The sequence below is a fragment of the Eschscholzia californica genome, unplaced genomic scaffold (genome assembly GCF_041429995.1).
Source record: "Eschscholzia californica isolate CP2 unplaced genomic scaffold, dmEscCali1.0.p SCAF_5, whole genome shotgun sequence".
NCBI classification, from domain to species: domain Eukaryota; kingdom Viridiplantae; phylum Streptophyta; class Magnoliopsida; order Ranunculales; family Papaveraceae; genus Eschscholzia; species Eschscholzia californica.
In genome coordinates, this window is record NW_028238472.1 from 15,125,660 (window position 1) to 15,147,490 (window position 21,831).

General features: G+C 35.2%; 1 protein-coding gene, 1 long non-coding RNA gene and 1 pseudogene across 9 annotated transcripts; 1 reads left to right on the forward strand and 2 right to left on the reverse strand.

The window, feature by feature from the left end:
* Positions 1-9,000: 9,000 nt before the first annotated feature.
* LOC147537371 (putative glucan endo-1,3-beta-glucosidase GVI pseudogene) lies at positions 9,001-9,783 on the reverse strand (annotated as a pseudogene).
* A 3,459-nt stretch (positions 9,784-13,242) lies between these two features.
* On the reverse strand, positions 13,243-15,225 carry LOC147537372 (glycine dehydrogenase (decarboxylating) 1, mitochondrial-like). Of its 2 annotated transcripts, XM_086642423.1 has the most exons (4): positions 15,176-15,225; positions 14,194-14,482; positions 13,612-13,820; positions 13,243-13,381 (listed from the first exon to the last, which is right to left on the reverse strand). In XM_086642423.1, exons 2-4 carry the CDS (start codon positions 14,198-14,200, stop codon positions 13,250-13,252), a joined length of 348 nt encoding a protein of 115 aa, XP_086498549.1. In that variant the 5' UTR covers positions 14,201-14,482; positions 15,176-15,225; the 3' UTR covers positions 13,243-13,249. The 2 variants fall into 2 exon arrangements, with proteins under 2 accessions (XP_086498549.1, XP_086498548.1); XM_086642422.1 differs by lacking the exon at positions 15,176-15,225 and having other exon boundaries at positions 13,612-13,854; positions 14,194-15,168.
* A 224-nt stretch (positions 15,226-15,449) lies between these two features.
* LOC147537373 (uncharacterized) lies at positions 15,450-21,639 on the forward strand. Of its 7 annotated transcripts, none has more exons than XR_015225726.1 (5): positions 15,450-15,614; positions 17,294-17,394; positions 18,128-18,984; positions 19,178-19,414; positions 20,494-21,639. It is a non-coding gene; the product is annotated as an uncharacterized LOC147537373 (long non-coding RNA). The 7 variants fall into 7 exon arrangements; XR_015225729.1 differs by having other exon boundaries at positions 20,672-21,639; XR_015225725.1 differs by lacking the exon at positions 19,178-19,414 and having other exon boundaries at positions 20,494-20,803; positions 20,904-21,639.
* Positions 21,640-21,831: the final 192 nt, after the last annotated feature.

The window sequence follows — 21,831 nt, forward strand, 5'->3', positions numbered from 1 at the left end:
TGGCTTTTCGGCAATATTTTATAAGTGTTGGAATTTGATTGGTGATGATGTAACTAATCAGATTCAACAAATCTTCATAACGGGTAAACTACCAAGTTCTTTAAATCATACATTTATTACTCTAATACCAAAGATGCAGGTTCCAGAAACTCCTATCGACTACAGACCAATTTCTCTATGCAATGTTCTATGTAGAGTGGTTACAAAGATCCTGACTTGTAGATTACGTCCATTCCTGGAAAAACTCATATCACCTGTTCAGAATGCATTTGTCCCACGACGTCAATTATCAGATAATATCATCGTGGCACAAGAAGTATTTCATTCTATTGCTCACACCTCGGCAAAAGATGAATCCTTCGCCTTGAAAGTGGATATGGCAAAAGCTTATGACCGGGTGAACTGGAAATTCTTAAGCGATGTTCTCAGAAGGTACGGAATTATTGCTAATACCCATTTATTAATCATGAATTGTGTGTCGACTGCGTCCTTCTCTATTTTGTTGAATGGTAGACCAAAGGGTTATTTTCGAAGTGAGAGGGGACTTAGACAAGGATGTGCACTCAACCCTTATCTATTCATTCTATGCTCTGAAACACTCACAAAGTTGGTTGTACAAGCTGAAAATATTGGGTTATATTATGGGCTCAAGGTTAATCGGTTGGCTCCGAGCATTAGTCATCTTATGTTCGTAGATGATCTCTTCTTCTTTGGGAAAGCATCAGAAGCTAATATTAGTCAACTAAAAAATATTTTGGATGTATATGCTAATTGCTCAGGACAGTTAATTAATTATCATAAATCTTCAGTTCAGCTTAGTGCTAATTGTGATGAAGACAAAAAACATATGGTGTTAAATATCTTGGGGGTTAAAGAGTTGAAGAAGGATGACACATATTTGGGTACTTACTTGTTGAAACCCAAACACAAAATCTTATCGTATGATTTCCTTCTGCAGAAGATTGAGAAAAACTTGTCGGGTTGGAAGAGAAATACTCTTTCCCATGCGGGAAGAACGATTTTATTAAAGAGTGAATTGGCATCTATACCGATCTATTTTTTGTCAACTAATTTGGCTCCTAAAGGGGTTGTTGATAAAATCGAAAAACATCAAAGAAATTTCTGGTGGGGCATGATATAGACAATCCTAAAATGCATAATATAAATTGGAAGAAATTGCAAGCTAGTAAAAAAGAAGGTGGATTGGGTATTTGAAATATGGGTATGGTCAATAAATCTCTGGTGGGTAAGCTAGTTTGGCGTTTCCATACAGAGCCTGAGGCACTATGGGTGAAACTTCTAAAAGCGAAATATCTCAAAAATACAAACTTTTGGACTTATGCAGCTAAGTTGCCCATGACTTTTACTTGGAGAAGTATGTTAGAAATGAGGCATGTCATGAAAAAAGGCATGTGCTTCTCGGTTGGTGACGGGACAAGCATTCGAATTTGGGAGGACCCATGGTTGCCAAACCTTATGGGGTTTAAACCTGGTCCAAAACATGAAGAACATGAGGCTTCAAATTTGAAGATGGTGAATGAGCTTATTGATGAGGATTACAGGTGGAAGAAGGAGTTGATTGAAACTACATTAGATGAACTTTCAGTTCGGGCCATTATGCAGACTCCATTGAATGGAGTAATTACTGAAGATAAATTATTGTGGATACATACGGAAAATGGGTCGTTCTCCTCAAAATCACTTTATAAGTCTATTGAGAAGGACTTGCCCTCTTCATCAGATACTTCTATATTGCCTAAGGGTCTAACTTGGCATAGATTTTGGAAGAAATTGAAGGTGGCTCCACGGGTAAAATTCTTCCTTTGGCGATTACTACATAAGGCTCTGCCCACTAAACTAAGGGCCCTTAGATTTAATGATGAAGCTTCAAAGGTATGCTCTACTTGTAATGAAGAAGGAGAAGATATTGAACACATCTTTAGAAGTTGTAAATTTGCTAAGGAGGTATGGAGTTGTCCTCAATTATCACTTAACATGGAAGGACCGATGTGTTTCATTGACATAATTAGTGGGTGGTTAACAGAAGAGGACACTGACGGCTCGATTAAGACAAGGATATATACCTTGTGGTCTTTGTGGAAAGCCAGGAATAAGATGGTATTTGAAGGGATTAATCCATGTAAATCAATGGTTTCCCGGGAAGCTATTAACATGATGAATGACTTCTCCATGAATGAGACTGAACATGATGATGCAATGGAGACAGAAACAAATGAGAGACATGACGTATGGACTCCTTCCATGGTTGACGTGACGAAATTCAACTTTGATGCCGCTTTCAAAGATGGTAAAGCAGCAATAGTGGCGGTTGGAAGAAACCATGATGGGTCATTCACAGCAGCCACATCTAGAGTGGTGATGGCGATGAATGCATTAGAGGCGGAGGCAATGGCGGCAAGATTAGCCTTACATCTAGCTAATCAAAGGGGTTGTCGGAAGTGTATTATTGAAGGTGATGCAAAGCTTGTGGTTGATGCTTGCTCCGATAAAAGCAAGACCCCTCCTTGGAAGATACGAAACATTGTTGCAGATATCAAAATCGCAAGTACCTTCTTCGACACTTTGCAAGTTTCCTTTTCCCCGAGGAAAGTGAACCAAGTATCTTCATCATGAACGACCACCACCACCAAGGGTCGTGGCTGGAAAATTAGGGGCTCAGTGCCAAATTTTAATTAGGGTCATTTGTAAAAAAAAAAAAAAAAAAAAATTTAAAAGTGAAGTAAATGGACGCTTACAAATCTATTCCTCTCCCCAACAATGGAAAAGACCAAAGAAAATGGACGCTTACAAAATCGGGTAATTTCACGGTAAAATCTATGTACAACTACCTCAGCAACAGCATGAATACCCCTCTCCCCAACAAACTATGATTGGAACTTCATCTGGCATATCCCCACAGTTCCCCGGACCCAACTCTTCCTTTGGAAAATATGTACCAAAGCGCTTCCTATTAGACAAAAAATTGGAAAATACATTGATAACAATGTTAACTGCCCAAATTGTCATGAGATTGAAACTATAGAGCATGCCTTACTGTATTGTCCTTTAGCTAGAAACATTTGGTTCCATTTTAATATCATTGCAGGAAACATAACCTCAGTCACGGAGTGGATCTTCTCCTGGCAGTCTACGCCTGAACAAAACACAAAACATCGAACAACATTCATTTTGCAACGATCTTATGGACTATCTGGAAAACGCGATGTGACCACTGCTTCCAACATGAAATAAACAAACTAGAAACGGTTATCAACATGATCCTTACTTTTCCTGAATCGCAAAATAAAATTAAAAAAATCAATAAAAAACAAGAAAATAAATGGCAGCCTCCAAATCAGAACTTCCTTAAAATAAATGTCGATGCATCTTATACAAACAACCAGTCGGTTGCTGGACTAAGTCTTATAGTCCACAACTCAGAATCGAAGTTTGTAGCAGCTCACACATCTACTTCTAGATGTAGATCTAGTGAAGAAAGCGAAACGGTAGCTATCCTTAATGGCCTCTTATGGGCTGAATCTCAAAATTTTCATAATATCATTATCAAAAGAGGGGTTGGGCAAAAGGCCCAAAATCAGCCCAACAATATGTATCAGGCCCACTGCAGATAAAGAATGAGGGGCAGGTCCAAAAAAGTCAGGCTAGGGGTGGAATTTCCGAAACACCCTTCTTCTTTTTGAAATTTACGAAACGACCATCTAAAAATTCCCGGGAAACTCGAAAATTTCTGACAAATAATCTGACACGCCTCCCATCAGGCTGTGTACTTTCCATAAATTCACAAAATTGCCACCTAAAAATTCCTGGGAAATGCGAATTTTTTTGAAAAATAGTCTGACGCACCTGACATTAAACCTTGTACTTTCCACGAATTTACAGAATTGCCATTACAAAATTTACCAACTTGCCATTTTCGTTCTTTTTTCCAGATTTATTTCTTATTTCTTTTTTATTTTCTCCCACACATATTTCTCTCTCCAATCTCAACAAATTTCGTTCTTTTTTTCCAGATTTATTTCTGATCTCTTTCCAATCTCAACAAATTTCTTCATTTTTGGTAGTATTTCATTGATTTGTATAAAGAAATTTTCTTGTGTACCGGGAACTATTTAGTGTACTGGTCATTTTTTAGATATGTACTACACAATTTTGTACTGGGAATTTTCTTGTGTACCAGGAATTGTTCTGTGTACAAGCCATTTGGTTATGTACTAGAAATTTTTGTAGTGGGAATTTTCTTGTGTACCGGGAATTGTTCTGTGTACTCGCCATTTGGTTATGTACTAGACATTTTTGTACTGGGGAATTTTCTTGTGCACCAGGAATTGTTTTATGTACTGGCCATTTGGTTTAGTACTGGACACTTTTCAACTGGGAATTTTCTCCTGTACCGGAAATGGTTCTGTGCACTGGACATTTGGTTATGTACTTTGATGTTTTTAGAGATGAAGAAGATAAAATGTGAAACAAATAAGAGTGATGAAGAAGAAAAATAAGAACATAAAACTTTTAGAGAGAGAAAGACAGAAAACTTTAATGTTTTTAGAGATTGAAAGAGATGAAGAAGATAAAATGTGAAACAAAATAAGAATGATGAACACCCAAAAATGAGAACATAAAACTTTTAGAGAGAGTAAGAACAGAAAATTGATGTTTTTAGAGATTGAAAGAAATGAAGAAAATAAAATGTGAAACAAAAAAGAATGATAAACATCCAAAAATAAGAAAATAAAACTTTTAGAGAGAGAAAGAAAAAAAAATTATGTTTTTAGAGATAGAAAGAGATGAAGAAGATAAAATGTGAAAAACAAAATAAGAATGATGAAGAAGATTTTTGGATGTATAAATAAGAAGAAAGAAGGAGTTGAAACAAAATATAATGGGAGGGATAAAAAAAAATTGGCTGAAATTTCGTAAAAAAATGGCGCCATTTTTAAATTTTCAGAAAATCTGAATGTTTCTCTGACATGATGTCATGTACGGGGAATTAATTGCTTCGCTGTCGTCCGTCAGATTGTCAGAAAACACAGAACTTTCCCGTGGAGGGGTAAAAGAGGGATAAATAAAATAAAAACCAGAAAACTGTGAGCTGTCCTGACAATTTGGACTGGGTTCTAATTTTTTTTTTGGGCTGGGGGTAATGCTTATTTACCCTCCATTTTTTGGGCCTCTCACTCAAAAATCCTTATCGAAAGTGACAATATAAATGTGATAAAAAACATCTCAGACAAAACTCATGAAATATAGTGGCAATCTAAAATACATATACAGAAAATAAATGAAATGAAACACAGGTTTGAAACAGTTCTTTTCCAATACACCAACAGGAAACTCAACACTCAAGCCGACAAGTTAGCCAAATGGACAAGAAAAAAGAATATTTCCTAGATCTGGCAGAATGTTCCTTACTTTCTTGTTAAAATGTATTGTAATAAGTTTTTAATCCCATGTAATGACTCTTAAATTTAATATATATACTCAATTCAACAAAAAAAGGTAATTGACAAATTACTTGAAAAACTTTACTTATGAATAAGATATTAAATTGTGATTTTATGAATCTAAGTTTAATGTATGGTGTATGATTGACTTGAGTTTTTCTTGGATCGTACCAAAAAAATTGGTTAAGAAATTGATTTTTCCTTAAAACAAAACAAAGCTTTTCTTGACATAGCCAGATATCAATATCTGGTAAGTATTGGAAAAATTGAACTCTTCTCACACAATCATACAAGTCTAGGTTTACAAATACACATTACATATTTCTACATATAATGTATAAAAATAAAGATACTAGAGAGGAAGAAGGGGAGAGATAGAACGAAATTTGTCACGAAAATACGGCAAAAGCAATATTATTAGACTAACAAAATACTATTTTCAATTAAATTATTAGACTAACAAAATTAGAGTATAAAAGTTGAAAAAGTGTTGTACACCCATCTCATATTGGTGGTGAGATGGAGTGTGGTGCTCCTCTTAAAAGGTTAAGCACCCTTCCCTAGTCAGTGAGGCCTTTTAAAACCGTGAGGTCTAGGTGTGCCAAAGGAGCTAGTATCACTAGCAGCCCAGAAGGCTGGTCCGCACCATCCTATATTACGTTATCAGCACGATTCACTCTACTATGAAGTGGTATTGGGAGGGTGTGTTGTAAAGCAATCCCACATTGGTGGTGAGATGGAGTGTGGTGCTCCTCTTAAGAGGTTAAACACCCTTCCCTAGTGAGGCCTTTTAAAATTGTGAGACCCAAATGTGCCAAAGCGGACAGTATCACTAGCAGCCCAAAAGGCTGGTCCACACCATCCTATAATAAAAAATATATATTTAAAACATTGGGAAAAGAGGCCAGTAATTTTGCCCTCCTACAAACAAAGAAAGTAAAAAAACTGGTTGCTAGGGGAATCGAACCTGCGACCTTAGACGTACACAAAAAGGACTTTACCCTTTCTCCACTGAGTTGCTGCTAGTAGTATAGGTGCTTCTTCTTTTTGTTTTTAACACCTTGTAACACTAAAGAACAATATATACAAAGTGGGCCCTTTGTGGTGAGGGGCAGTGCGGGCGCACGACCCGCACAACCCACCACACGGGCCTGCCACCACCCAATCTTCAGCTACCAAAGAGATACGGTGGTCAACTAATCATCTTCGCGTGAAAACTTGAATAGTTGAATCAATTTGTTGATTTCCACGACATATTTTAGAGAGAAATATTTTTTATGGTCAATTGATATCAATCAATTAGTTGATTTCCACCACCCTTCGTCTTCCAAGAAGCTGAAGCCTTCATTCCCTGCAACATGACTTTTTCATCAATATATGATGTTCTCGAAATTTCAATGAGAGCAAGTGGAGGTGAAATCTAACAACCAAATAAAAGATCAGCTTGATGTTGGGTTTTCCTCCTAGTGGGGAAACCTAGTTGGGTTTGGTCTAGTAAATCAAATCCGGGTCCAAGTTGGTTTTCTATGGATCGGTGGAATTAGAGTTAAGGGGGAGTCTATAAATACTACCCTTAAACTTATTTAGAAGAGGAGAACACAATTAGAAACGCACAAGAGAAGAGAGGAGAGAGAGAGAGAGGTATGCCGAGAAGAGGTCTGCAATAGGGGCTAAGTATTTTCAGCACGTATAGTTTTCGGTATTTGAAAATCCGACGGTGAGATCTTTTCCGCTTGAGCTGAAATTTTGCGGAGGTATTCCTAACTTGGTAATCTAGTATTTGGACGGCGAAATTGTTATTTGGTTGCCAGAATCTTAGTGAATTTAGGGTCGATTCGGACTACATATTTATGGGCAATATTACTCTTTCTTGTGAGGTTTTTTTCGCGTTTGAAATTGATTCTTTTGGAGTCTGAGTCTCAGGTTTTGTTTTATTGAACAAGGAGGACGTAGTTTGTAACTCAATTGCTTATTATAGTAGATTTGGAATGGACTACTTGTCCCGTGGTTTTTTACTTCTCATATTGAGGAGGTTTTCCACGTTAATATCGTTGTCTTATTTACTTTCAGTTCTTCATTTTTTGCTACCACTATTTTACATATATTTTTCATAACTAACACAAAAAGGGAAAATTTCTATTCCGCTGCGCATACGCGCTTGTTTTTTCCAACACTAGAACTTATCACTCACATGTTTAGTAAGAAATGCCAGCTGATGTTTCTGTTAAAATTCATTCGTATTCAACTCTACCAGAAGCCAAAGAAAGATCTGATTATGATTGAACCTTATTTAGGCCATTCGATCCCCTTCTTTATCTAGCTATGTTTCTAGTTATAAGAAATCATTGGTGTTTGGATGTTCTAGTTATACTGTACGAAATTGGGAAATCCATCAGTGATGGTAGTGTGAAATTAGTACTCTTGGTTTAAGCTCAACGACATATTAGAGGGGAAGCTTGTGCAATTCGAAGGCTTAGATCATACATCGAATAAGAAGAATAAGCAGTAGGAAGCTCATCATAATACAACTTGTTCATTCTTGATCTTAGTTTACATTCGATACAACCCATTTTTCATGGATTATGAGCTAGGAAACAATCCATCACTAACTTTTGTTTTTCTCCAATGTTAGAAGTTTCAAAACCCACTCCAGATAGATCTAGAGAGAGAAAGAAATAAGAAACAAAAATTTTGAAAGGACGAAAAAGGAAGGTGGGTAATGAAGATGGAGTGATGGTGGCGGTAGTAGTTGGTGAATGTGGTGGTCCGGTGATAAGTGAAGGTGGAGTGGTGATGGTGGTGGTTTTGTTGGTTGTGATCGAGGTGATTGATGATGAAGGATAAGATGATGACAAGGAAGATGAACTTGAGTTAGAAATGTAATTGTAAAGAAGGGTAATTTCGTCCAGATTGACATGTGTTATTCGCACATTTCAAACATAAAGGCGTTTTTACGTTTTCCGTCACCGTGGGGGTAATCAAAAGTCTTTATTTAAACTAATGGAAACCATGTGTTCATAAATCTTCAATACATCAACTATTTCTTTACAAAAAAAAAAACAACTTTAGAAGTTTAGGCCCTTCTGCATGGATTATGGTGCTCCATAGAATAAGAGCTTGACAAGGGTATGATTCATTTTTGTGCTTTTTCTTCATCTTCGAGCTTAATGAATACTTTCGAGTTATATATGTCTAATATTTTCACAACAACAGTAAAATATTCTCACCCCTATCTTATCATGTTAAAATTTACCACTATTAGGTGTAGTTCGTAATACTATTATGTGGAAAACCAAGTGACTTTTTTGGACCTACTAAATCTTAGTCCAACCCCAAAACTAATTAAACTCAGGCCGAGCTTTGCCCGCTTTGGACCACCTAATTTTGGGAGCCACAAAAGGGGTGAATAAAAGTACCAACATTCATTTCCATGGAACATTAAACTTAAAAACACAAAAGGAAAAATAGATTAGTTAATACACCCCACAAACACTCACATGAAAAATGAAATGATTTTTATTTATTTAAGAGAAATTGTTCAAAAATCAACATGATAAACTTCAGTTCCATCTGGATGAAACAAACCAAAATTCCTTTCAACTCCCTCAGGTTTAAGATTCTCATTATACAAAGCAAATAAGTAAGTCTCTAATTCTTTGTCAGGTTTCAATGGTGTCCCATGGTTTAAAGCTAAATGAGCAATCAAGTTATTATGATAAGCCATAGCATTATCAATGGTTGTGAATTCTCCATTACCGGCCGATGGCCACCCTGTTTCCGATATAAGGATATCAATATCATTTCCACCATTAATTTTCTTCAGACCTGATTGTACTGCATCAACCATGGCATCAAACAGATTGGTATACCTTAATGGACCATCTATAACATCTTCTCTAGACCTAAAAAGTGCATAGTCTAAACTTATATCCCTAGGGTTACTAGCATAGGCAAAGTAAGGGTAAACATTGACTAATAATGGATATTTAAAGTGTGTCAAAACCCTTACTACTTGACCCAAATTATGAGCCGTCTCCTCATTAAATTTACCAGAAGAAGGTGGAAATGATACTTGTAAACCTTGCAACAAAATGGCCGTGCTCACCGGAATTTGAAACCCCCTTTGCTTGAGAGCTGCGTCGAGGCTGACAATAGCAAAAACAACATCGTCGGCTAATTCAGATGGAATCACTTCGTTACCAACTGAGATACACCTGAACCAAACTTCTTCTGCATAGGGAACAATGTTAGTGCCGATCCAATAATCCATGAATGAGTCATTTTTTGCAAGTTGTGCAATATGGCTATTTAATGTTCCCATTATGACTTCGATCCCAGAAAATTTTAACGTTTCTAATAAGACAGTCTAGATTTGGATCAAATATTTGAACTCTTTGGATGTGTCTTGTTTCGACTAGAGATCTTGCTTTGCAAGGAGGTGGAAGATTATCACCTAATGTACCATAATTTATGCCAATTTGTTTAGCTCCTGCATTAAAACATAATATGAATAAGGGAAATTTGGCCAAAACTCCCTAAAAAATTGGGACTTTAGTTAAAAAGGATCTATCAACTTTTTGTAGGCTTCAGCTCCCTAGGGCATTTTTGTAAATAATCAGATACAGGGAATGGACTAAAGTACCCTTATTGATCACAAAAAATTAAAATTCTTTTAGTTCTTAATTTGTCCCTCTTTCTCTATCCGGTCTTTCTCTCTCTAACCAGATTGCAAGAAAAATTCTAGGGTTTTCGGAGGCGCGAAGGCAACAATCGATTTCTATCTCTAACTTTATCCAATTTCTTCACTAAGTTTAGATCTGGTAAGTGTATGTTCATTTCTAAGCAGATCTCATTATGGTTTTATGCTAAATTTATAGTGTTCTTAGTGTTTTTAACTATTTAGGATGTTAAGACTTGTTCTTAGTGGCACTCTAGTTTAGGGTTCATGAATACTTGGTAGTGATTAGCTAAGAAAAGAAATAGATAATGAAGAAGCATAGGAGTAAATGATCAAGTTATTGTGATTGTTAGGTTTCCATAAGATATTGAAAATCAGGAACCAATAAAATGAGTTTTTTTCCAGGTATGAACATGTGGAAACCTAAATATTGCTCCACTCCTATTTTGCTATTAACTTATTGAATTCAGTGGACAGTTTTATTTTAATGGATGGATTTGTATATATCCACATGACCACCTGAAACTGATTTTACCATTTCTAAGCTGCTTTCACTTCAAGAAATATTTTCTATGAAAGATTTTATCGAAATTTCACTTCAATATAAAAACCTGTATTTTCAAATTGAATGTCAGTAACTTTATATTAGCATTGGGGCTTAACTGAGGCAATGGTGTTCGAACTTTTGGAAATACACTTCAAGTTAACAAAAATGGGCTTTTGGTATCATCTCTGGAGCGAAGAAAATTCTTGGGCAAAACTTGTGCGAATTTAGACTTCAGCTATACATGGGATACTAGGCTAACAACACTGTATCATTTATAGTTTGTTTGTTTGAATTCTTTTTGCAGCATATATGTTTGGTTGTAACTCTCGTACAATTTGCCTCAACTTCATGGACTGTTATTATTTCGGGTGTCCACGGGAATGAAAGATATAGTGACGCACTTCGATATTTCAATGAAATGTTGTGTGATAATCGTCGGGTAAACCGAATGAAGTTGTTCTTGTTTGTGCATTGTCTGCGTGTGCTCGTCTCGGGGCATTAGATCAAGGGAAATGAATTTATTTTTATATAGATAAGAGTGGATTACTGCCAACAAGTTCAAATCTTTCTGCTGTTCTAATTGATATGTATGCAAAATGTGGAAAATAGAATGTGCTCAAAGTGTCTTTAATGGAACCTCACTGAGAGATGTTCTCACATTTACAAGCATGGTTTGAGGCTTATCTGCGTTTGAATAGAGTATTTGTTCTGAATATTTTAATGAAAGTGTTTGTGAATATTTTGACGAATCTTTAATAATTTTTAATTTTATTATGTTGAGTTTATATTTCATTACTTATTTGGTCTTATGAATTTAAGTTGCAGTGGTTTGCAAATTGATTTGCACTGGTTTGCAAATTGATTTGCAAAGTGATTTGCATTGGTTTGCAAACTGATTTGCATTGGTTTGCAAATTGATTTGCAAACTGATTTGCATTGGTTTGCAAACTAATTTGCATTGGTTTGAAAATTGATTTACGTTGGTTTGCATGTCTTCGCAAATCAGTTTCAATTCTTCTTTTTCTTTCTTAAACATTCACAACATGTTTCGTTAAGTCTTTTTCAATAGATGAACGAAAGATTAAAATCAAAAGATTGAATCATTTTCGAAAGATTAATGCTTCACAATTTTTATTCAATTAATTGCTTTTAAATTTTCTACAAAAAAGAATGGGGGTTACCCCCCCCTCCGTAAAATAATACGTAATACAAATAGGTTGTTATTCATCAAATTTTAACAAACACTGTGTGCATAAATTGAGTTCCTTTGAATTGAATGATATGCAAGTATTTCCAAAAGTAATTTTCATCTTAGTTGCAAAAGGATTCTGAATTTTTTTGACTTTGCAAAATATGGTATGCAAACTGAATTGCAATGTGTTTTGAAATATGATTTGCAAACTGATTTGCAAACTTTATTAGCTGTCAAAGACCAAGATTTAAGGTTCACATACTATTTATAAGCAATTACACCGACATTGTTCATCTAACAAAAATGAAGACAATATAGTATGCAAACTGATTAGCAATATGGTTTGCAAACTGATTTGCAATACGGTTTGCAATATGATTTGCAATATGGTTTGCAATATGATTTGCAATATGGTTTGCAATATGATTTGCAATTTGGTTTGAAAATCATCATTTCCAATATGATTTGCAAACTGATTTGCAGTTGTTTGTAAATTGTATAAGCTGCCAAGACCAAGAACAATAAAAGAAACAACACTATAATCAAAGTCTTGCAAATCAGTTTGCAATGTCTTGCAAATCAGTTTGCAATGTAATAGAAATTGTCCTGCAATGCCTTAAAACTTGTTTGCAATATGGTTTGCAAATTGATTTGCAATATGATTTGCATTAGTTTGCAACTGATTTCCAATATTGTTTGCGAACTGATTTGCAATATGGTTTGCAAATTGATTTGCATTGGTTTGCAAACTGATTTGCAGTGGTTTGCAAACTAAAATAGCTGCCAAGATCAAGATTTAAGGTTTACATTATAAGAAATTACGCCGACATTGTTCATCCAACAAAAATGAAGACAATATATTAAAAAAGACAAGTGAAAGCTAATGAAAACTAATTTATGAATTAATTGACAAGTCTTATCGTTAAAAAGTAATAACGTAATGAAAACTGGTTCAAACATCAATTTACAAGTCTTCTTGTTGTACACAAGAGATCTCCAAGATCTTTGAACATTTCCTACGAGAAAAAGAAGAAACAATTTCTTTCAATAGAATAACGCTCAAAATATGGAAGATAGGAACGAGCCAGATTCAGAACTCCCCAGCGAAGTTGACGTTTTGCTACCTTATAACCTATAGCTTGTTCAGTGGGGGCAAACGGGTGCATAGCCGCAAACCTAGGCCATGTAGCTGGCATCATCTCCACTGTTGCATTCAACTTCATAGTACATGATCCCAATGGAATCATGTTGTGACATAACGAAAGATCTTTTGCTTGTAATTTGTGAAGGTATCTGAGCAATTCATGTTCTTTATGGTACTTGAAACAAAGTAATAGAAGTTAAATACCAGCCCATAAAGAGAAATAGTCTCATACTAAGAAGTTACCAAAAATGATATACGAGTTAAAGATTGGGTGAGGCAGGTATGCGTTTGCCCTTACAAGTCCTGCTGGGATAGCGTTCTCAACTTCTGGTGCTAGAGATGCAGCAGTGAAGTTCACCTAATGGGTTATAATAAAGAGAGTTATTTTAATGCAATCATTTTAAAAATTAGTAGAAGCATCATCAAAATGAGGTAGAAAAATCAATACTGACAGATTTTCCACCATCAAACACTTTGAAAAGGCCACGGTAATATGATAAGTTAAAAAATTTTGCATCAAATTATCAAAATCTGCTGTACTTCTAGTGAAGTTTCAAGAAATCAACAATATTAGTTGACCGAACTTACAATGTTAGAATCCACAATCCTCAAATTCATCTCACTCTTGTATGCAACATCAGCAATAGCATGAGCATCAACACACTTAATCTTGACAGTGTCGAAGATAAGTTCCCATTGAACCTCCACTGTTCCAAGTTTCTTTAGCCCAAATTCGAAACCAGCTAGACCATGGACTCGCTCGACAATAGTTTTAAGACATGCAGGTCCATGATACACTGCATACATGGCAACCATATTCACAAGCAATGCCTACATATAGATAAATGTTGATCAATAAAAGCAAAATTCAGTCATTTTCATCTCTAAAATAAAACTTATGTCGAGTCCATATCTTGAAAAATGTCAAGCTATAAGCAATGCAAACATGGCTGCCATATCTTGAAAGATGACTAAAGTTCAGAATTTTTACCCTTAGTACCCAAATTGAAAAAAAAACAAATTGATGTGTACAATAACCATCTATTGTCAACCCAAGCTATGATAGTAAATTAAACAGAAAATTAAACTAGGGAATAACTAATATGTGAAAAAATTGGGCATAAAACAGTCAATTGATTGAGGAGAAATATTAAGGAAATGGGTAATTACCGATCATCTTGGAGATGAGTTTGAGTTTATCCTGGACTTCTTCGATGAACTCCTCAACTTGACCACAAGCAAGCTTCTTCTCGATCTGTTCCCAGTCATCTTCTTCCTCGCAAACCTTTAATCTATGTTTAGTGAAGCTTTCAACAACTTTTCTGTAACCGTCATCTTCGGGAACGGCTTGAATCTCTAAGGGTTTTGTTGTAAAGTGAAATCAACACTTCTCTTGCATTTGAAACTACATCTAGTCCAACGATACCTGTTGTTTGCTTAACCCTCGCCAATAATGGCCCTGCAAATTGTAACGCCCCAAGCCTTAGCAGTTGCCGATATTGTCCCCGCTTTAACCACCCAGGCCCAAGCCCACACGGGTACGGGGTTTTGTTCTTGGCGAAGGCACCACAAGCCCACCCAAAAGGCCTCGGTACTTACTAAGCTTGAGCTTACACATATAGCCCAGTCTCTGGACACTCTTGCGAGCAATGTGGGACTATTACAATCCCCCACCCTCAGCGAAGAGCCGTCCTCGGCTCTGATACCACTTTGTAACGCCCCAAGCCTTAGCAGTTGCCGATATTGTCCCCGCTTTAACCACCCAGGCCCAAGCCCACACGGGTACGGGGTTTTGTTCTTGGCGAAGGCACCACAAGCCCACCCAAAAGGCCTCGGTACTTACTAAGCTTGAGCTTACACATATAGCCCAGTCTCTGGACACTCTTGCGAGCAATGTGGGACTATTACAATCCCCCACCCTCAGCGAAGAGCCGTCCTCGGCTCTGATACCACTTTGTAACGCCCCAAGCCTTAGCAGTTGCCGATATTGTCCCCGCTTTAACCACCCAGGCCCAAGCCCACACGGGTACGGGGTTTTGTTCTTGGCGAAGGCACCACAAGCCCACCCAAAAGGCCTCGGTACTTACTAAGCTTGAGCTTACACATATAGCCCAGTCTCTGGACACTCTTGCGAGCAATGTGGGACTATTACACAAATCTTCGAAGAAACATCTCTCTCTCTCTCTCTCTACAAATGAGAACGAAAATCGACTCTATGGCGTTTTCCTTTTTGGTGAGAAAAATTTCTGGTTATGGTTTCAAATAGGTTTTCCTTGGTATTTTTCATTAGACAGAGGACAATTTTGACCTTGAAAATGTGGGTGTCTTCAATATTGTTCTTGAAGAACATTTTGGAAAGTTATTTGGGCCACAACTTTATAAAAACTTAAGATGTCTTTTTAACAAAAGAATCCTGTATGAATAAAGGATTATTAACATTATCTAAAAATGTAAAAAGACTTAATAGTAAAATCCTGACAGTTTAGATCAAGATTTCTATTAAATGTCTCTGAATTACTATGGTAATATTAAAGTTGTTCTAGACGCAGTCTTACATTCAGAACCCTTCATACGTTCTGAACTTGATTGAGGTAAAAATTGTATTCTTCCCTTACTGTTAATCTTCTATTGGTATATTGAAGCTTTACTTATTTTGTGATGGTATTCAACTAATTTCATGGTAGAATCTTTCAATGACACAAGGTGTTTGACGAAATGTCACAAAGGGTGTTGTGTTTCGTATTTATGATTCTTTATGGATTCTTCAAATTTCATTTTGGTTTTTACTTAGATGTCATTCTCATTGATTCAACGAAACGGATCTCTTATTAGTGAATGCTAATTTTCCCTTCCAAGCATGATCTTCTATTTTTTTTTTTCTTTTCACTGTTTCAAATGACCTTTTGTTTTCACTACCCATGATTATGTTAGTAAATAGTTTTATTTTTTTCTTAATTTCTCTTCCTTTCTTATGGTTTATATTATTAGAATTCCCTGTTTCAAATGACCATTTCGCTTACTGATCTAGATTCCAACAATTTGCAGAGATTAAATTTATACATCAGATCCTATGATGTTTGGTATCCAAACAACTTTTGTGTTTGAAATTTGAATTTCATTCACGGGCATCCTCTTCCTTGGAATATATATTCATTTCATGTGAATATATTTGGTTTCCCTTTTTTAGTATTATCTATCAATCTTTGGCAGTATCAAGTGAAAATTAACTAATTACCTATTACACGAGAGATTAATGTATCTTATGAACCGATAATATCTACATATCTCATTAAATGGTAACAGTAAAAGAAAATGCACACTTATGTACCTCTTGATTGTTTTTGCTATTGAAGTCTTTGAGTGAAAGTAGATTTAAACATCCTCTCCATTGAGTGATCACACTCTCTGATCTAATGTAGGAATAGTTTATGCGTCCCAGTGAAACAATTTTTCTCCAAATTTTAGAACATATCTCATTCAATCCTTATTTGCCTTTCATGTTTAATGACAATGTAGATTTAACATAAGAACCAAGTCCTTGATAGTCACCAACTATTATAAGGGTGGCATATATTAGTCTTCTTGCTTTTAATGTTTACAGTCCAATCTTTTTAAGTAGAAAGTCAAAACATCTTCATCCCATATATTCTTAAGGAGAAAGTCAAAACATCCTCACTAGATATCACAATCGATGGATATGATAATTCTTCTTTACATATGGAATTCTTTTTCCATTTGTTTACTCCTACCCTTTTCTCACTCTCCATCTGCTCGCTCACTCTCTTTTATGGACCAGTGGCGGTCATTTTTTAATCTGTGGTTGGTATGTTAAACCACATGTTTGAATGTACTCGAAGTAAAGTAATTAGGAATTTTTTATGTGCTTGAGAAACTTACTGACGTCCGTATATGATGTACATCAAAATTATATCTCAAGTCTCATGTAAGTAATCTCTTAGGTTAGGGATAGGGAGGTAATGAGATAAAATTGGGTTTACATCCCAATAAATGACAACAACAGTTCACAAATCAACCTAGCTCATATACATATAGGTACTATTTTACATCAATTATGCATAAATTCTAGACGTTCCGACCCTTCTCAAATTCATAAATTTTTTCTACTTTTTTTAGGTTAACGTTTTTAAATGCTCGAAATCTTGCATGATTTAGCAGTTCAACTTCATTTTCTCCTTTTTAATCTATAGTTTTATTTTGTCAAATTGCTAAGAAGTTGCAAGTATCAATGGTAATATTTTACTTTTTTCAGTTGTCCATGGTCGTATTACAAGGTCACAAGATGAAGATGGAGAGTCCAAGTACTAATTTCATGGTCAATCCCCCTCATGACTTCTCATCATCGTTCTCCTGGTAATGCTGAAACATGTACTTTACTAATTATCTATGTGTTATGGTCTTTCAAGGTAATCAACATAAAAAGCTTATTGAACGACCAATTGTATCTAAGGATGCTAAAACGTATGTTGGTGAACTTCCACAGGTAAGAAATACCATAGATTACTGACATATCAGGGGTTGGTTACTAATTATTTATGTGGTTATTGTCTTTCGAGTTAATCAACATAAAATAGCTTTTATCCAAATTGAACATAAATATCCGTACTTGGGTTGCTAACATCAATATATCTAGCGAAATTGGTAAAAGTCATTCTTTAGATGGGTAATCGAAACTGTATATTAGACGAGTATATTAGGTCATACCAAAAAGATTTCATGCATTATATCAATTTGAAACATATAGCTTAAGGTTTGAGCTGTAGAGACATATTCCAAGGAAGAATTCGATTGGATGCTATTCATATTGGTTTTTAAGGAGTTCGTCTGAGTAAGCAATTAGCAAATTGGAAATGTGCTCAACTGTAGCTTGTGGTTGTGTTGAACCAGTTGGTATTTTTTTTCTCGATTAGTTTTTAGTTTGATGTCTCTGAAACTTTTGCAGATTATAAGTGATTGGGAGGAAAACAAACCTTGGATTCCTAAAGATAGAACTAATGAGACAATCATTTGCCGGACTTTTTACTCTATCCAAGGTACAATTGCTAGGAAGTTGCAAGTATCAATGGTAATATTTTATTTTTTTCAGTTGTCCATGGCCGTATTACAAGGTCACAAGATGAAGATGGAGAGTCCAAGTAGTAATTTCATGGTGAATCCCCCTCATGGCTTTCTCATCATCGTTCTCCTGGTAATGCTGAAACAAGTACTTTACTATATCTATCTGGTTATGGTTTTCCGAGGTAATCAACATAAAATAGCTTATTGAACGACCAATAGTATCTAAGGAGGTTAAAATGTATGCACGTGAACTTCCACAGGTAAAAAATACCATCGAACACTGAGATATCAGGGGTTCTTTACTAATTATCTATCTGGTTATTGTCTTTCGAGTTAATCAACATAAAATAGCTTTTATCCAAATTGAACATAAATATCCGTACTTAGGTTGCTAAAATCAGTATATCTAGCGAAATTGGTAAAAGTCATTCTTCAAATGGGTAAGGTAATCGAAATTGTATATTAGATGAGTATATTAGGTGATACCAAAAAGATTTCCTGCATTATATCAATTTGAAACATATAGCTTAAGGTTGAGTTGTAGAGACATATTCCGAGGAATAATTCGATTGGATGCTATTCAAATTGGTTTTTAAGGAGTTCGTCTAAGTAAGCAATTAGCAAATTGGAAATGTGCTCAACTGTAGCCTGTGGTTGTCTTGAACCAGTTGGTATTTTTTTTTCTCGATTAGTTTTTTGTTTGACGTCTCTGAAACTTTTGCGTATTATAAGTGATTGGGAGAAAAACAAACCTTGGATTCCTAAAGATAGAACTAATGAGGTACTTTAACAATCGTCTGCCGAACTTTTTACTCTATCCAAGGTACGAGGCTGGGAGGCTCAAGAAGTGGTTGGAAGAAAAGGAAGGGAAGCCGAATAGAAAAAGTAAGTGGTTCTTCTCATAAAATATATTAAAAAATTTCCTTTCATGTCAATTTGGTGAACAATTCCTAGCCAGTTCCGAATAATAAAGTGTTATGAGAAAATCTTTAATCACCCATTAGAGCTTGAAAAATTAACCGTTTTATACTTGAATTTGCTAAATTTAAGTTGCTCATTCCTCGATATGTTTTGACAGAACTTCTCCATTTAGTACTCTAAATATTAAAATCTCTAAACCAAAGCCGAAAGTTGAGAAACCTCCGAACAACGAATCTGTAAACAAAGAAGAGAATGCAAAGACTGAGAAAACAACTTCTGAGGAGAATTCTTCACAAAATGAACCTTCTGTAGAAGATGATCGAATTTCGTCTACAAAGGGCAATGTCGATCCAAAAGCTGAGCTTAAAGATGAGTTATAATTGAAAAGGTTAAGGTAACATTAGGAACATCTTGCTTTTCTCGTAGTTTATTAGAGCGGAGAGGTCACTGAAGGAGTTGATGGAACTGGTTTCGCTGCTACCAGGGCCGTGTTTGGGCCCGTGCGGGCAGGGCGCCCGCACTGGGCCCCCCACCTAAAAGGGGCCTACTCTTGGCAATATTACCTTTATATAGTGATGTACAGATACATACTTCAGCAAGGAAGCTCTTGGCCGAGATGGTTAGAAGCATATCTTTCCATGCACTTGACTCAAGTTCAAAACTCCCGTGCTACTTATTAATTTTTTTTCCCTCCTTTTTGTAAAGCTCATGGTACCATGCTAATTGAACCTTTATTTCTACTGTGTTACACTTCATTTTATTTGGGAGGATTCTACCATTTTTGGAATAGCTTTTCAAACTTAAAATTAATAATTACATAAAAAAAATCGAAAATATGTAGGTGAAAATTATGATACAGAAAAATTAAATTTAGATACTCACTTTTAGATTCTAAACAAAAATTCAAAAATATGTAAGTGAAAATTATGATACAGAAAAATTAAAATTAGATACTCACTTTTAGATTCTAAACTATATCTTGTACGGAGAACGAATATCTTTAGCAAAAAAAACTATACCTTGTTAAATTTTGCTTGTAATTTTTTTTTTTTTTTTTCAAAATGCCCACATTAAAATTTTGCACGGGGCCCCTAAATTCTCAGGCACGGCCCTGGCTGCTACTATTATCATTAATAACTCAAACATTTGTTCACACACTAAGTGTTCGATAAAATGCCTAATTAAACTCAGCACATTATATTCTTTTTTTTGTTGTAGTTGAGAGATTAAGAACTACATTTGATCATGACTTATGAAGCGTTTGAACTCATGAGAATATGTAAAGAACTCATCTGTGTTAAAAAAAAAATTGAAGATTGAAAATGAATAGGAAAAGAGGAAAAAAAATCAATAGTTGTCTTTATAAAGGGCAAAGCTTTCTCATTATTTGTTAACTATGATTTGAGTGATGGAGTCTTCGTATATATAATAAATTATCGAAGTCTTATATGACATGTCTTGTGAGTATTGCAGCCTTTCAAACCTATATGCGATGTAAAATGGGCCATCCTTTTTGGTAGATCAGTTGGAGTCTTCGCCTTGCCTCTTAAAGTTGTATCTCTCTGTATGTATTCATGTAAAACATCTTTTGTTTGTATTGTTTGAATATACTTTATTTCCATAAATTTTTATTTCTTTGTTACAAATCAAGCAAAATTGATGACTTTGTTGCCGAGGTTGATATCTCACAAAAGACCCAGATGATAATCCTCTTGGAACTCCAACTTCTCTTCCACAAAACATTGTTCCTATGCAACCCTGGGTTGATGACAAGCTTTGAGAGGTAAAAACTTCAAAAGTAATATAATTTGTACGAAATGTAATTATAAATGGTTATAAATAGACTAATTTTAACTCCATCATTGATTCATTATTATATCCAGGCAATATAGATGATGTTCACTCAACCTGGAGGAGGTCATATTTTAGCATGGATGAAGTTGGTTCAGATGAAACACCAACTCCTAGTCACAATTTGTTTCTTCTAGCGTCAGTAAATATAAAAAAGACGGATTAGTGAAACAATAATATCATGTTAATCATCCGTCTCGTGAGCTACTCAAATGTACTAAAAGTGATGATTGGAACATAATCACTTGGTTAACTATAGCTGTAAGTGGTATAATATTTTAAACATCAATTGCTACCTTAGTTGCATATGTTGCAAATGGGATGTTTGTAACACTGAAAGACACTACAAGAACTGGTTCAAATGGTGTGGTAAGACGCCTAGCTGTGAATATGTTTCTTTTGAGAAGAATATTAACTAGATAATATACCCCTCACAACTGCACCTAGAGAAAGCGCTTTTACAAACCTTAAAACTGTTGTTGAACGCCTTACTAATTAGATTGTTATAATAGTGAAGGGTTCTCAAACAAGTTAATGTTTATTGACCTCTAAGTGCTAGGTACTTGTCAATACTGAAGAACCTAAATGCTCTCTCTATTTTGCGACAAGGTTGTGGAAGTGTTTCTGAAATTACTTTTTCATCAACAAGGAATTTGTTAGAAATGTTTTTTTTTTTCCTTCTGCCTGAATCCAGATTCTTCTCTATCACTTTATATATCTCTCTTTAGCAACACATTTAGTAATTATATACAATTATTTACATTAAAACATGGCTATCATCATTTTATTTTTCCTATAAGATAGATTTTATATTGTCTTCGTCATTAGAAGTTTTAGTCACACACATTTCTTAATCTCAAATGCCGCTTTTATCAAGTCGACATAATTTTTATTTATGTAATTAATTGGTTAAAAATTGTTAATTAAATATTTTCCAATAACTTTTTTACATCGTATTTT

Excerpts from the sequence above, each read along its gene's own strand:
- LOC147537372 (XM_086642422.1), bottom strand. The coding sequence starts at position 13,839 with ATGGTTGCCATGTATGCAGTGTATCATGGACCTGCATGTCTTAAAACT. Across the intron at positions 13,382-13,611 it reads GGATTGTGGATTCTAACATT|GTGAACTTCACTGCTGCATC; the intron begins GTAAGTTCGGTC and ends ATAACCCATTAG.